Source organism: Clarias gariepinus, chromosome 24, assembly GCF_024256425.1.
Source record: "Clarias gariepinus isolate MV-2021 ecotype Netherlands chromosome 24, CGAR_prim_01v2, whole genome shotgun sequence".
In the NCBI taxonomy this organism is placed as follows: Eukaryota; Metazoa; Chordata; class Actinopteri; order Siluriformes; family Clariidae; genus Clarias; species Clarias gariepinus.
The window spans coordinates 7,268,263-7,285,374 of record NC_071123.1 but is presented as its reverse complement, the minus strand read 5'-3'; the positions used below and the strand labels follow the sequence as shown (position 1 = coordinate 7,285,374).

General features: G+C 37.1%; 1 protein-coding gene across 1 annotated transcript; it reads right to left on the bottom strand.

The window, feature by feature from the left end:
* Nucleotides 1-1,544: 1,544 nt before the first annotated feature.
* On the bottom strand, nt 1,545-15,989 carry LOC128512673 (transient receptor potential cation channel subfamily V member 1-like). Its single transcript, XM_053486052.1, has 16 exons — nt 15,861-15,989; nt 12,095-12,316; nt 11,610-11,761; nt 11,344-11,496; nt 9,976-10,113; nt 9,470-9,759; nt 8,370-8,546; nt 7,807-7,962; nt 7,494-7,589; nt 7,330-7,400; nt 6,624-6,789; nt 6,446-6,512; nt 6,016-6,356; nt 3,795-3,910; nt 3,302-3,402; nt 1,545-3,194 (listed from the first exon to the last, which is right to left on the bottom strand). The coding sequence occupies exons 2-16, from the start codon at nt 12,298-12,300 to the stop codon at nt 3,088-3,090; spliced, it is 2,337 nt and encodes a 778-aa protein (XP_053342027.1). The 5' UTR covers nt 12,301-12,316; nt 15,861-15,989; the 3' UTR covers nt 1,545-3,087.
* Nucleotides 15,990-17,112: the final 1,123 nt, after the last annotated feature.

The window sequence follows — 17,112 nt, the reverse complement described above, 5'->3', positions numbered from 1 at the left end:
TGAAAACTGATTGACATTTACAAAAAAAAATTAAAAGCGCAGTGCGGTGATGAGACTCTTAGCCACAGTAAAACATGCAGACATCTGCATGGTGCAGACATTTTAAAGAAGGCTATATGTCAGTGAAGAATGATCCCTAAGCCATTTCCACATGTTTGGGCCCTTACAGGAGTTCCTTGGAGGTCAGCGTCTGATCGTGCCTCTGGGGCTCTTAAGAACAACATACTATACCTACGTTACATTAGAAGGTGTAACTCAGAAACCTTTCCTTCCTAAGGAAAAAGGAAAGTATTAACCAAATATTGCAAGAAAATCTAGCTCTCTAAAACTTTTTCTATTTTCTAAATCTTTTCTTTTAATCAATAGTAACTTGTATGAGTCAAGTCCATTCTTAAATTTCTTCATACATCCATGGTTTTCTTGTAGAAATCTTACAGGTTCATAATCATAACCTGAAAAACAGCACGGTTGCAGTCTTCTTGACTTTACAGCGAATTGCAAGCATCTGCTCTACCATGCCACTAGAGAGCAGCATAACCGAGCAAGACTTCCATTATCCAACTTTAATGTACAAAATGAAGGCATTCTCACGTTCATACTGCTTTTTATATGATTTAATACAAATTTATTACAATAACATGTTGAATAAACAGTATACATTTCCAACATATAATGTCAGTGTGTGATTTCCAAACGGACTACTGAGGAGTAGGGTGTAATATTGTGTGGCTAAGAATAACATTTATCAATATATCTTTTTTTTTTGCTTCTTTTTTTGTAATGAATCCTTAGTAACACAGTAGAAAATCATTATCGATTTAACGTGAAAGTGGCTCCAGTTTTACTTCTAACTGGTATACAGTAGGAGTCATGTTTTGATATTAAACCTATATTTACACACTCATTGTCTTTGGAATGGATGGTCTTCGGATTGGAACGCCGATCCGCCTAATCTTCATGTCTTTGGACTGTGGGAGGAAACCAGAGTACCTGGAGGAAACCCACCAAGCACGGGGAGAACATGCACACAGCCCGGAGGCAGGAATCAAACCTGGACCCGGAAGGTGCAAGATGACCGTACTAACCACTTAGTCCATCATACTATTTACACCTTTATCAATGTAATATCAATGCATTTACAATTGCAAAATCAAATCCTAGGTGTATGTTGGGAATTAACATTAGTATAAAAGTAAGTTACAGCTGTCTATTACACTTTATACACTTTCAAACATTCCTGCATTGCGTTACTAGCAAGCTATTTTTTAACTAACTTGCAAATTGTATAAAGTTACATCCACAAAGAGATATATAACAGATAAAAATAATGTAATATTTTGTAATGCTACTATAAGCACCTTCTTCATTTTTGACTGCCTCATTACAGGCAAACTGGATACTTTGTTTCAAGCAAAGGAAAAATAAAGGCGGTCACATTTGTTTGATGTGATGATCTTAACTGATATTAATAAAAATTGCTTACAAACAGTAAAAAAAAAAAATCATCTTTCACTGGTTTACTGTTTGCTGTGTGTCTATAGTCTGGACTTGGTACGCTGCTAGTTGCTGACCTCTATAGGACATTTTTATTAGTGTAGAAATTATTGTAGCGAACACTGAGATATGACATATGCATGCTATTATTCTGTATATCCCAATCAGCCATAACATTAAAACCACTAGCCTAGTCCCTCTTTGTACCTCAACTCTGATCTGTCGAGACATACATTAGACTCCACACGACCTCTTTAAGTGTGAGTATCTGACTACAAGATGTTAGCAGCAGAAGTCCTACGGTATAGCTTTTAAGGTGGAGTCTCCATGAATAGGACTGGTTTTTCCTATGTGATTAAAATGGGATCCGTTGAATTTGGAGACCAATTCAACACCTTGAACTCTTGTTTGTTGGCAGTGTGGCAGGCTGCATCCCGCTGAGGCAGGAGGTCACTGCCATTTGGGAATATTATTACCTTTCCATGATCTGGAACAATGTTGTCAAAGTACTGTAGCATCCCTATGAATGGCAGGACCCAAAGTTTCCCAGCAGAACATTGGGCAAAGCATCTAACTTCCCCCTCTACAGTAGCTTGCCTTCTTTCTATAGTGCATCCTAGTGCACTATAGAAATAGTATCTCTTTCCCAATTAAGTGACATAGACAGGGAAATAGATAGCAATTTGTGCTCTTCATTGGGATCAGACCAGACAGGCTAGCCTTCACTCTCCATGTGCCTCAATGAGCCTTGGGTATTCATGACCCTGTTGCCAATGCACTGGTTGTCCTTCAGCATATCACTTTTGGTAGGTACGTACTAACCACACCATTCTAGAAAAACAACTTAAGACCTCATGTTTTTGAAATGCTCTGACTTTTGACACATCTGGAGATTGTACCAGCTTCAGTAGACAAAGGCCGACCCTGCGAGGATCCTGAGGCATCCAGAGAAGGACCAGCTCCAGCTGGATTCTGCTTTATGGTGGTTGGAGCTACACATCCTGCTCCTGTGCTCCCAGTGATATAGACCCCATCTGCCCTCTGCACCTACTGACTCGTCCCTATGCTGAACTGGACTTCATGTTAATTTAAAGAATTTCTGTTATATTGTACTTTCAGCTGCATAACACACATGATGTTATAACATTTTTATTCGTTATCACCCAAATGAGGATGGGTTCCCTGTTGAGTCTGGTTTCTCTCAAGGTTTCTTCCTATTGCCATCTCAGGGAGTTTTTCCCTTGCCATTGTCGCCGTCACCCTTGGCTTGCTCATCAGAGACATTTCATTCATTCATCTCATTATTATCTAGACACATTTTTCTCACACATACACAATTTATTATTATTATTATTATTTATTTTTTATTATTATTTTATTTTATTTTATTTATTTATTTATTGAGACAATGACCATTGTTAAAGCGCTATATAAATAAAATTGAACTGAATTGAATTAAAGTGCCCTTAGAAAATTGTCCTCCAAAGCCTCTATGATTCCCTAAACAATTTTATTGTGTGCTAGATAAAAAATAAGAAAAAAAAAAAAACTTAAATTAGTGCTTAAATACATTCTCCATACTTCCCAGTTCTGTTACACTGGGCTGGATGCCAGGGGATTTGTCTCCTGCCCTTCCAGGATTATACGATTGTTGGGCCACCGTCGGCTGATATCACGTAGGAACCTACGCCGGCTGGGCTCTGTAGAGAGTGATACATATTAAAGACATCATAACATAAGCTTCTCAAAATTGTTGAAGGGTTTTGCCGTTTTTTTATACCACAACGTTTAAAAAAGATATGATTACCTCTTTGAGGTCCAGTTTTCATTACTGTATTGCGTTCTCCAGGATCCTCACTGATGATGCCCAGGTTGCGGTTCCATTTTTTCCAGTTGACTTCTTCCACTCTGCAGAAAGCACAAATGCACAAATGACTGGTGATAACAGGAACCGTACGATGGTTGAAGATGCTGTGTTTGAGTGTATTAGGGAGTTTTCTCCTTCATCTAAAGAAGGTTTTCCTTGCCTTTGTCACCTTTTAAATCTAGATCAGGTTTCTTTTAGATCATCTTCACGATCATTATGGGTATTGTTAAAAGTAATGCATACATTAATTGTATAAAACTAAACCAAATTGAATTTTATATTATTTTTCCCCTATGAGTTTTGATTCTTGGATTTTTATTTCACTTGCAACTGATTCCAATGCAAATGTCCAAGAAGTGCCACAACAGTTCACCATTTAACTTTCCTGTCACCTTATTTATAAGGTGCTACAAACTTTTTTTACTTTAACAACCTGAGACACCAGCGCCAGTCGTCTTCTTTTTTGCCCAGGTTCCTCTTCACTCCTGACCGCAGCTTATTCTTCAGACAGCATGCATATCTCTCCAGATCCAAGATGGTGATGGCACGCTAGGAAAATATACATACACACTGTTACACAGTCCACTGGCATAAAATTTGTGAAATATCATTGTTAAAAAAGTGGCATGTTAAACATGTTTCTTGTCATATGTTGCAAATTTTTGGTCCAGTATTGGAACCGCATTAAAATATTTTTAACTATTAACTATAAAAATAAATGATTCAGTCAAAATCATCTGTCAACTCTATTAAGCTTGGGAACATTTATGCAAATAATTCTATGAAAAAGATATTATACACAATAATAAGAATTTTTTTGAGGCAAATAATTAATCGGTCTTGGGGAAAAAATCATGTTTTAGGCTTCTTATACAGTATATGCAAAAAGCGACAAATGGATTTAAAAAAAGTCTTTTACATGATCCTGTATTACATGATATTCTATTTACAAAATAAACAGATACTGAAATTATTGAATGTAATGTGGGAAAATACATTTTTATAGGAGTAATTTTACAGATAAGTAAGTTTGCGAGGTAGTTGCATGTAAGAAACAGCATGCGTGCCTTTTAATACGTATTAATCCCAGAATAAATGATTTCCTTAATTCTTCCTTATCTGGCATAGTATTTAAAAATGCATTAGTAATTGCTTTTTATGAAGACCTGAGCCAAATTTTCATACAGTAATTAAATTTTTTGCAGTTTCCTTTTTCTTGCAAGACATTGTCGCGTTCTACATTTTTGCTGAGATGTTGATAAAAGTTAATTGTGTTTTGCTGTTTCATAACAGCACTTTAACCTTGCACGTCTTGTGGATCGTAATATCTCCAGCTGAGCAGTGTCACTGCTTTTAAATTCTTAATTCCTTCCTAATTACAGGAAAGGAATTTTGTCAAGGACCGACTATCGTCCCTCTCGTCCCATTCTAACTCACTCATCTTCTTTACCGCTTTATCCTGTATTCAGGTTTGCGAGGACCTGGAGCCTATCCCACACACAATCACACACTCTGGGCAATTTGGGAACACCAATCAACCTAACCTACATGTCTTTGGACTGTGGGAGGAAACCGGAGTACCTGGAGGAAACCCACCAAGCACGGGGAGAACATGCAAACTCTATGCACACAGAGCCTGGAATCGAGCTTGGCCGGGAATCAAACCCAAAGGCCACAGTGCTAACCACTGCACCACTGTGCCGCCATCCTCTTGTCCCATTGTATTCATAATAATATTTAAAAAATCAGATTTTTATAGTCTCCAAACCAGCAGATGCTAAATCAACAGTAACAATGCAATGATAAAAGATGCTTATAATTGGACAGCACCCAAAGCTCACTTGTCTGGTCTGATCCCACAGAAAAGCCAATGCTGGTGATGATAGAAAAGCGTGCGCTGAGCTAAAGGCCCAGCAGGCAAAGAGCCCAAGACTGCTGACTCCATCTCCAAACTCCCCAGATCCCAATCTGATCATGCACAGATGAGTGGTATGGGATGAGTCAGACATATAAGTCCAAGCCACAGAGGCCGTACCCACACCACCCAAAGGATCTGCTGCCAGTGTGCCAGTGCCAAACACCAAAGCACACCCCCCAAAAGTCTTGTGGAAGTACTGTATGTGCCAAGGGACCAGAGCTGCCCCAGTGACACAATGGGAATGTACACAATATTAGCCTTACTTTTTTATCTTGTAATGTTATGGCTGGCACGTGTATATTGCCTGTAACAAATTGCATCCTTTAACGATTAGATAATTTCATGGTTGTATTGCAACTAGGGTTAATCTTGTCTATTTTAGTCTTAGTCCCGGGATAAATGTCTCTGTTAGTTTTTTCATCATACTTAATTAATGTTATTCTATTTTTGTTGTTTACCTTAAGTTTTAGTCGACTAAAAGTCTGGACATTTTAGTCTAGTTTAAGTCAATGAAACATTTTAGCAATAAGATTATTATTAATTAATCCTACAGTCAGTCTAGTCAAGCCAAAACAATTTTTTAAAGGTTTTGCACAAAATAATTATCTTAACATTTAAAATGTATCTTTTCATCTGATGTACTGATATTTTTTTTCAACTACACAACAGTTGCAACTTAGATTTTTCATGTGATTTTTACTAATCCAGATAATTCCAGTGGCTGCTGTATTTATACCTGTAGCTTCCAGATACTGGTGCTCTCCTTGGACATCCTCTCCACAGTCTTACTCATCAGAGCAATCAACATGTTCAGCAGAAGAATGTATGTGAGCACAATATAGGAGATGAGCAGCGTGTAAAATACGTGTTTATTCTCATACTGCTCTGTGAACTCCAAGTCACCCATGCCTATAGTGAACTTAAACAGCTCCAGTGTGGTGAAGGTGAGGTTTTTATAGGTTGGTTTTTTGCAATCGTTATCTTGTTGTGGAACATCTTCATAAAAAGACCGTCCAGTTTTGTTGCTCTTAGGTTGTGGTTCCTCAGGTCTTTCACTTTCAAGCAGTGTCACCACAGCTTTTTTTCGAGAACGAAAAGAAAAGAAACACTTTAGTAGCCAGGATGACCATATGTGGAGCAGAAAATGATGACTGAATAAATGGTACCTGCTGAAAATCCAAAGAGGAAGACCGCATAGACGAAGAGGAAGCGCAGAAGGTCGCTGAGGATCATCTAGTAAAGAGAATGGAAGGAGACAGAATACGTAGGTCTAACCTGAGATCCTCAATAGTTTAAAATGTGTAAAGAGTCACAGTATGAAATGTTTTACTCAGATTTAGTCACCCTTTGAATCATAACACTGTAGATGCCCATGTGTCTGGTTCCTCTGGAGTAGTAGAGCAGATTAACCCAGCAGAGAGCCACACTGAGCACCAGGAAGGCTAGATACTCCTGCCTTTTACCGAAATACAGCCCCATGCAGATGATGAACAAGACAGCCTGTAATAAACTACAGTACCAGAAGACAAGAAAAATGACCAAGAGATCTATGGTAACATTTAAGGAACTGCAAGAATATCTGGCTGCATGCATGGCATGATAATCTCTCATTTTAGTTTATACTAGAAAGATTTAGAATAATAAAGTCCAAGCTCTAATATGACAGAGGACCAATTTTTGGGGCAAATTGCTGGTTCCAAGCCTCCTGGATAGAATAGAAGGGTTGCATTAAGAAGCAATTCAGGCATAATACCTATGCCAAGTTATATGCGGGTTATCCATTGTGGCAATCCCTTAGTGGCAGCTAGAGCGTGATTGGAATCAAACCCGGAACCTGGAGGTGCAAGGCGATAGTGCTAACCACTAAGCCCACTAATCGCGAAAATGATTTCCAATACAGAATAAAGACAGAATAAACATACAACTTTTTAGTTGGACATGTGTTCAAGCCATAATCATCATAATCATCAATAATGAATTTTGTTAGTTGTCTAATCACAGTAAAAGTATATAGCTGGATAGTTATTTATTGTAAAGTTTGAGCACTTACAAAAGCAGTTCAGAATAGCCATCTACCAGCATAGTTTGCAGACTTGGTCGTTTTCTCTTTATATTCATCAGCTACAAGAAAGCACAAGTCATTGTTAAGCATATGTTAGACTGAGAATTTATTTAAAATTTTTAATTTTTTAAACCAAAACAAATAATACACACCCCACCAACAAAGAAGTAGAGCGATCCCAGTGCCATGATGACTTGACCAGCAAACAGCAGGTAACCAACCGTATTTCTTTTGATTGAAAACGGAGGCTAGATTAACAAATAACATGATGATCAGTTTAAAATAATATTATACGTACAGTAATAGATGGAAGGAGCCATCACAAATATTTTCTTGAACATTTCCCTGATAAGATTAATTTCCTAATTATAAATGGAGCTTGTCAAATTAAATGTAGATCAGTTAATAGTAAGAAATATATTATGAGATAACGTTTGTAGTGATTTTGTTGTGGCCTCTACTCACTTTTACTTCTTCCCGGTAAAAAGCAACAGTTGTAAAGATGCCGAGATATATAAGATACAGAATAAATTTGGCTAGGAATAGCTGGTAGGCAAATCTGTTCCATTTGTCTTCCAGTAGTTTATTAAGTGGCTCAACCTGAAGCAACTGGGGACGATTCTGAAAAAAAAGACACAATAGTATCATCTGTTCTGGATGTTTGTACATAATGCTCTATTTTTTTAAGTCAAAATATAAAATCTACATTACTTAAAAAAGAATTATCAGCCTCAACTATCGGGAGGAATACATAAGTGTACAGTATCTTACAAAAGTATTCATACCCCTTGAACTTTTCTACATTTTGTTCTGTTACAACCACAAACATAAATGTATTTTATTTTATTCTTTTTTTTTTTTGATAGTCTAACACATAATTGTAAAGTGAAAGGAAAATGATAAATGGTTTTCAACATATATATATATTTTTTACACGGCCAAAATACTCTTGCAAGGCACTGTGATAATTATATGTACTGCTGTAAGTGCATATTATCCATTAAAGTGAATTATCATTAGTCTCTTACAGGTATTTCTGTGCCGTAAACAACTATCTCCAGCACAGAGTTTGGTTCATAGGTGTCGACAGAGTCCAGGTCATATAGTGAAGCGTACACCGGGCCATATGCCCACTCCGTGAACTTTCGGGACAGATGTCTGCACTCCTCCTGCTGGAACTCACGATGCAAAATGGATTCAAAGAGCTGAAGGAAAAAAGGAAAAATGGCATGTAGTATATTAAATGTGATGTCAGTGATTTTGATTGTAGTTCTCATTACTGGTTCCACATGGGCTGTACGAATGAGAGTAAAGAATATCTTGACTTGTTTGAACTGGTCGGTCACTTACTAATGTGGAAAGAGCTGTGGTGAGCTAAATGTTAAAGACATGGCAATGTTTTTCTAATCGTCACCTGTCCAGTTTTGGTAAGTACCCATATCCACAACATGCTAATATTATTCATCCTTTTAAAACGCATTGTATCCTGATGTAAGCCCTTTCTCTAATCTACAGCTGTATATTATATTGTAATGATCTGTTATCACTCTCTCAAGTATTCCCAGAAGAGATTTGCCCTAGCATGGTTTCCTTTGGCTCATTTATAAGAGTTTTTTTTTTTTTTTTTTTTTTTTTTAACTGTTTTGTAACATATGAAAACCCTGTGGGACAGGATGGAGTGAAGCTTTCATTTACTCCATTAATGCGTAAAGAAGTTTGGTACTCAGACTGTATGCATGACTGCTGCCTTAGTGTCTAAAACCTTAAAAAGGCACATAGTGTCTAAATTACAGTCATGTGCAACTGCCACACTGATGTAATAGATAATATTTTCCAGTTCAGAGAAAATAGTAGAGGGAAAACATCACAAGACTGAATAGAATGAAGACATTTGAAATCAGGGACCACCAACATACAGTACATCATCAGTGTTTCTCAAGCAGCTCCTGGTTTCCCCATCTCCCAAACACATCTTCGTTTCCAGGTTCTACCATGACTGATAAGGGTCCTGTGCCGAAAATTCTTTAAAAATATCCAACAAGTTGTCTTGTACAACATTATAACTGTGAAGCTTGATTAGGTCACTCTTTATTTAGTATTTGTAACAACGCTGAGATCAAACTCTTACCCCGATCTTTCCTAGTTTCGCAGCCAGCTTGATGGGAGTAAGTCCCTGGTTGTTCTCTATGCCCTCCAGCTTCTTCTCTTTGGGATTTTTAACAGCATCTTTGGTAAGGATGTAGTCGTACATGGAAGCGATGAAGTCGGTATTTTCAGTGCTGTTATCAGCCACCATGACGAGAGCGTGGAGAACCGTGTTCCCCATAGTGTCAGTACGCCTCACGTCTGCTTTATCCATCAGCAGATCCACTATGTCTTTTTGATTAGTGCATGCTGCCAAAGAAAGTGGCAGTTCCCCTGTGGAAAATCATTCGATATTCATAAAAAGTATTTCGTAAAGTATTTATACTTTACAAATACTTTTTGTAAAGTATAATTTTTTTAAGGAACATTTTATTCATAAAGTTACAAAGAATCATGACTTAATTTATGCATGAGTTATGTATTTGCATGATCTTGTACTTAATATTCTTATAACCAAACGTTTTTCCTTCCCTTATGAACTTCACTTACCAAAATAGAAACATGTTTCACTAAGTGGCTGGAAGAATGTACCACAGGCCTTTGCATGGACATTAGCCCCTTTCTGAATAAGCAGCTCAGTAAAACGTTTGTTTCTCCTCTCGATGGCTATATGAAGAGCTGTCTGTCCTGCAACATAAACACAAGATAATAAAATTTCTTCCAACACATGGTAAATCAGTCACCAAAACCACCTGGTAATAGTCTAGATGAATGGATGGATGGATGGATGGATGGATGGATGGATAGAAGGATGGATGAATGGAAGGAAGGATGGATGGATGGAAGGATAGATGGATGGAAGAAAGAATGGATGGATGGATGGATGGATGGAAGAATGGATAGAAAGATGTTCTACACCTGATCTAGTCAGGTCTACAAATGAAGCATTTCCTGCTATCGGGATAGGGATGATGGCATTACTGACCCAGACCAAAGCTGTGGTAAGTCTGGACTGTGAAGACATACACTATATTTCCAAATGGTTTCACTTGCCTATAAACCTTGCGGAAACCTTTCCCAGAAACGTGGAAGCGGTTATGTGTGTGAGGGCAGGCGAGCGAATACTTTTGGGTATCATGTCAAGTGTGTTGTTTTTAAATGGTTCAAAGTTTTAGTACTGTCAGAATCAAATGTCAGAGTGGAAAGACCTGACCTGACCTCACAAAACACTTTTGTTATGGATTGGAGTCACATTTGCACCCAAGCCTCAGTTCTTGTGTCTGAATAGAAAGAATCCCCTGAAGCACCATTCACAACATTAAACGAAAAAGCATTCCTAAGAGAGCAGAAGGCCAGCAAGAAAGCCAGATGTACATGTCGTTAAGGGTTTTCCTCCGGGTACTCCGGTTTCCTCCCACAGTCCAAAGACCTGCAGATTAAGCTAATTGATGTTTCCAAATTGTGGATTGTGGAATGAGTGTGTGAGTGTGTGTATGTGTGTTTGCCCTGCGATAGATTGGCACCCTGTCCATGCCCTAAGTCTCCTGGGATAGGATAAAATGGCATAGAAGATGGGACGCTCTCGCCAACTGGGGCGTGGCTCCATGGGAAATCAGGGGTTTTGGCAGATCCTTTGGGTGCTGTAGGCTGCGAGATGCACTGGATCGGAACTGTTTGTCCAGCACATCCCTTGGATTCTTGGTTGGATTAAGATCTGGAGAATTTAGAGGCTGTATCAACAACATGCTTATTCTGAAACTTTTTTTTGGGTGGTTTGTGCTATATTTGCTTGTCTGTGGGATTGAGGTAGGTGGCTTGACCTTTGGTTCCTTCCGGTGTCAATGGGCCGTAAGTGCCCATAAAAAGGTTGAAAAATGTATGTAACAGTTATTAAGAAAACAATTTGAACTATCGTACCTTCATAGTAGCCATCTGTATATGCTGCATTTACTAACTTATCCAGATATCCCATTCTCTCTGCGATACCCAGCAAGTGCTCCACTGTTTTGTTATCTCCATTTTTCAGGTTTAGCAGTGCCTTCATCAGGGCTGTCTTCCCATTGGGCCGATCTGAAGACGTACGGGACATGATATTCCACGATAAATTGTTACTCTTGTTATTCTTCTACCATAGGTGTGCATGGATTATTTTTAATATAAAGGTATTTATACATGGCTCTCACATTCACAATTTGTCAGCTTCTTGTTCGTTTTACACAGATACTCCTCCAGGCCCTCCATCCTAGTGACATCACCACTGGCCACGGCATTAAACAGCCTCTTGATATCAAACTTCTTGTGATGGTCTGGTTCATCTTCTATCCCTTGTATTTCACTGCAGAAAGAACAACCATGAACAAGTTATGGATGTGACTCACAACTGATTCTAAAAATCTACATTTTATTGGATAATATACAGTAGATTTTATTTCTATTTTAATTATTAGTAACAAAAATGATTGTTAATGCAAATGAGATTTAGATGTCATACCCTCTGAAATGGTGTTTTCCACCCAAATGCACTTAGAAACCAATGCTCTGACAATTTTTTTTTTTTATAATTATAATTGGCTATGAGTTCATACTAACGCGTTCATATCAGGTAGTTTCAGTTTGCATACAATCCAGCATTCAAACCACGTTACACCAATAAATGGATTCTACTCACCTAGAAAACTTCAGGTTGATTCGTATTTTGGGACATAATTCACCATGGTCCTCTAGGAGATCAGTGTCCATTGGTGTTTTGCCCTTTCCGAATGCTTGCCGATCCTTTCTTGCTGCTTTGGCTTTAGCTCTCTCCTCATCCGTCCTGTCATCTGTTTCCAAAGAAAAGAGTTCCATACTGGACTTTTCCTTGTCGTTCTTTGTCATCTTCAGGGCCACAATCCTGAGAAAAGAAATTGAATGAGATGAAGTTTCATCATAAGGGTTATAAAAAATAGAAAGATTAGAAAGTCAATTTTATTTCCCCGTCAAACTGATCTACGTAACCTCCAAAACTAGATGAACACAGTAGGAACTTGTACAACTTGGCTGGAGAAAACAGTAATGACGTAGTACAGTATTGTCTCCCCTGACTCAGAGCTGCAGTGATTTTTTTTTTGGACATGTTTAAAGAAGGACAACAAAACCAAAGCAATATGCGGAAAGATACAGTAATGATGGCATTGACCAGTTAACAGCATAATAAACACCTCTTAGGGACTTCATTCTTGCACATTCATGGCACTGCTGGGAGTTGTTATTGGGATGTCTTTTTTTATTGCTTCTCCTTTAACGGTGTCTTTATAAGGACATTTTGTCCTTGGATTGTACTGTAACTATGGTTGATCCAGACCTCGTATTACATTCTTTTAGTATTTATCGCGTTCATGCAGCAGGTTTTTAGCCTGTCTATGTAACGTTCAGAGAATTTAAGATAAACAGTTGATCATATTTCTTAAATCATTTCTTTGTGATCAAATGCACTGTGAGTGATGTGGTATTTATTTCCAACATAGTAAGCGTGTGATAAGCATGTGGTAAGAGTGTGGTACGATCTGTTCAGACATAATAATAACTCGGGTTAATCTCATCAGACCCGTTGAGCACATGGTCATGTGCGTGATAGAAAATAGATAAAAAGTTGTCCTGATGATAGACACGTTAAGAACCTGGACCTGGCATGGATAGGAAGTAGTATGCACTTGATAAATGCAAATTTTTTTTTTTTTCCCCTGCTCCTGCTGCATTCTTCATTATTTTTTTACAAAGCATTGGGAACTTCATGGTTTTCGTTGCAGTGTGACAGGGTCCTACTGACTACAACTACATTATTGGGTAAGATGTTGGTTTCTTGTTGGGCAATGTCATTTGTCCAGTATGAGTAAATGTCTGAAAGAGGAATTGTTTCCCATAGTAAAGATAGAAACTGGAAAGCAGGAAGCAAGGTCTGTTATCTGTTATTCGTTAAGTGACCCTAAGCTAATCCTGTTAGGCTTAGCTAATTATCTTTATGTAAGGTAATATCTTTTTAATGTCTAAATATCAGAAAATAACATGATTTAATATGTTTACTGACTGGAATTTAGTTTATTATACTATCCATCAATCCATCCATCTAGGGACCTCTGTAGACCGATTAAGGACAGTGGAGGTCAATGGTGACCATTGTATTTATTCCCATTTTTACAACCGTGGTGGGATCATTACAAGTAATTTGGGAACGCCAATTAGGCTAATCTGTATGTCTTTGGACTTAGGGAGGAAACACGAGTTTTATTATAGGGCCTATTAAGTGCTAGATAAATTAAGCTTATTGTTCTTATTAAACATGTACACTGTAATTCTATATCATCTTAATATTTAATTTATGATTATCATATTTTGCACCCCAGCATGGTTTTTGAATAAAAAAAACTTCAAAAAATTTCGAACATAGAAAAACCTTAGTCATGGTATTAAACATAACTAATTATATTTCTTATTAAAAAGGAAGTCAAATTCTATGGTACAGAATGAAAAGCAGAAAGCAAGTAGGAAAAATGAAGAAGTGTCGCTGGTGGTTTTAGCACTGTCTGGACCCCTAATCATAAATACATTTGTATTTTGTTACCATAGCAATGGATCACATGGTATTAACCCACTAACATGCACTATGTGGAAAATCTTTTTAGACACTTGAGCATCATATCCATGTGTGTCCTTGATTTTCCAATGGTTAACCAGAAGAGCTCATATGACCTGCACAAAACCCCTGGCCACAAGCCAAATTAACACCTTTGGGATGTATTGGATCGCTGACTGCACCCTAAAAATTCCTCACCTGACATCAGTGCCTGACTTTACTAATGCTTTTGTTTCCAAATTAACAAAAACCTCCGCAGCCACGCTACAAAATCTAGTGGAAATCCTTTCCAGAATTATTTTAACAACAATTTAACCAAACAAGTCCTAAATACAGAATGGGATATTTAGCAAGAATATGTGGGTGTGATAGTCCACAAACTTTTCACCATATAGTGTAAATATACAGGATTGTGTGATTTATTTCTCAGAAATGGCAAAGGCGAATAAAAAAAAATAATATTTATAATTTCCATTCATCCACCTAGGAACCTCTGTAGTCCAACTAGATACCACTGTAGATTAACATTGTACTGTATTTATTCCCATTTTACAATCTTAGTAGGACCTCGAGTCAACATTCACACTGGCATTCACACACTACGGGCAATTTTAGGAATGACCTTTTGCCTAATCGGCACATCTTTTGACTAGGAAAACCTCAAAGGAAACCCACTAAGCATGGGAGAACATGCCAACTCCATGCACACAGACCCTGAGGCGTGAATAGAACCCGGACCTTGGTGGTGCAAAGGGACAGCCGCCATGCCACCATTTATACAGTAGATTACATTACCAAGAAATAAAAATTGAAATTAATTAGTAACAAATCAATAGACAAAAAGAATTAAGACTGAAGGCACAAACACCATACATCGCTTTTGGTTGTGTTGTTTTCCTAAAGGTAGTCCTAAAGGAAGTGCTGCCTGTTGAGATCTGGTCATCATTACGTCCGTATCATATAATTTACGTAATTATATTCATATTTGGGAAGTAATTTACTGAACTTACTGTAGGGCACGTGAACAACCCTGGACCGCTCAGGTTTGTAATAGAATTATATATAATTGCATTATACGGTATTTGCTATATAATTGCTTTCTGTTACTCGCTAAAAAAAAACAAAAAAAAAACATCTGCTCAGTTATTCCCTACAAATGCCATAGTGGTCAGATTGTTGAGAGCACTATCAGGGCAAGCAGAGTTATAAATATTTAATGTGTCTTTATGCTGTTGTTACATGATGCATGTAAGCATTAGACAGACTGCATAACCGTATTATATATCAGGCCTAAGATGCATTATCTCCGTTTAGGAAAAAAAAAAAAATCTTTCCTTTAATGTAAAACCATGAAACAAACCATACACGCCATAAATTAGTGTGAGTGCACGGAGCTGAGAGATGGGCAATGGGTGCTGGCATGCTAACCACATTACCGTACGTATCTTTCATATCATATTATTGATTGCTCCCAAGTAGATCTCAGATCTCTATGTGACTTGGGTGGGGCAGATGTTTATTAATCAAAAATCATGTCTGTTTCGCAGATAATTTGGGTTAATAAATGAAAACGTTCTAAATCAACACATACAATGTGTATTCACTGGCATTGTTCATAATCCAAGAACATTAGGTAAAATCTGACAATTCAAGGTTGGCAATTTGAAGCTGAGGAGCAATTTATGTAAAACATAAGAAATACTTAAAGAAGAAATTCTTAAAAAAAAAAAATTCTAAAAGAAAAAAGAAAAATTTTCACAGAATGCCTATTTAAGGCAAACACATACATAAAACATGGGTAGTAATATGTGGAATTAGTACTTACCAAACATTCAGTTAAATATCCAACCTTTGTTGAAATTGCTTTAATCAATTCCCCAACGATTTTAACACATCTCAGTTCATAACACCAATAACAGCATCTTTTATTCTGGAACTCAGGGTTCAGCTTGCTTAAAGTGAGGCAGAAGAGGAAGTGATCGCTTGTAAATCAATTGTGTGAGAGAGAAAGAGAGATTGCGTGTGTGTGAGAGAGAGAGAAAGAGAGCGAGAGAGAGAGAGAGACTATGTATGAGTGTGTGTGACTTGTGAACCCCACAGAGACCCCGAGACTCATTTAGAATTGATTTTTTTGCAGTTGAACATAAAATGCGTTTTTGTCTGTAAAGCTACTGCTTAAAACACTGAATTTTGCATGATGTTAAAAAAACACTCTTAATATCACAATTAGATGATACATTTGTATCTACAAATTTAATCCAAATGTGTCCAGCTTTACATGTTTAAACATTGTTTAATATTGTTAAAAACATTTTGATTATTCGAGAAGCATCTATTTAACAGAATCAAAGTTTTTTTTCCTCTGGTTCTCACAACAGTACATTATGAAACAACAAGCAGCTGACATAAGCGCTGTGTATTTGCAGATGTGGTTTGTCTTCTGCGTACTTATATTTGGTATACAGACATGCACACACACATACCCACACACGCACACAAATGCCAAAGCCAACATTCACATCATGTGATTTGGGGGAAACAAACTGCACAAGTGAAACAGTTTAAGCAGTACTGAAAACAAATGTGCTGTAAGACTCAAAATGTATTACTTCAACTTGGAAAATGATTTACAAATTATGGAATACCATCTACCATGTTTTAGAAAATTCCAAACCCATAATAATATAAAATGTTTGGTATTAAATTCAAAAAAAAAAAAAAAAAAATTACATTTGATTTGTTCTGCAGTGAAATGCTTATACGTCCACACGTGACCAAAAAAGAAGGGTTTCTTTGTGAGAATGAATTGCACAGTACAAATAATTAAAAAATATTGAATATTCAAATAGAGAAATAAAACTATAAAAAAAGAAAAAATTATACAAATATGGAAAACATTTTAAAAATGTACAATATGTGCGAGGTTGCTAATTAAATAGAATAGAATTAGAAATAAAATAGAAGCGTACGAGGTGTCTTTAGAGTAATGTTAGAGTTTCCTAAGGACTAGGTGTAAAATACTAAACAAAACAAAACCAAAGTAATATGATCAATTTAAACACTTTAAGTAATAAATA

Excerpts from the sequence above, each read along its gene's own strand:
- LOC128512673 (XM_053486052.1), bottom strand. The coding sequence starts at position 12,300 with ATGACAAAGAACGACAAGGAAAAGTCCAGTATGGAACTCTTTTCTTTG. Across the intron at positions 6,357-6,445 it reads CCTCTTTGGATTTTCAGCAG|CTGTGGTGACACTGCTTGAA; the intron begins GTACCATTTATT and ends CTCGAAAAAAAG. Across the intron at positions 3,195-3,301 it reads GAAAACTGGACCTCAAAGAG|AGCCCAGCCGGCGTAGGTTC; the intron begins GTAATCATATCT and ends CACTCTCTACAG.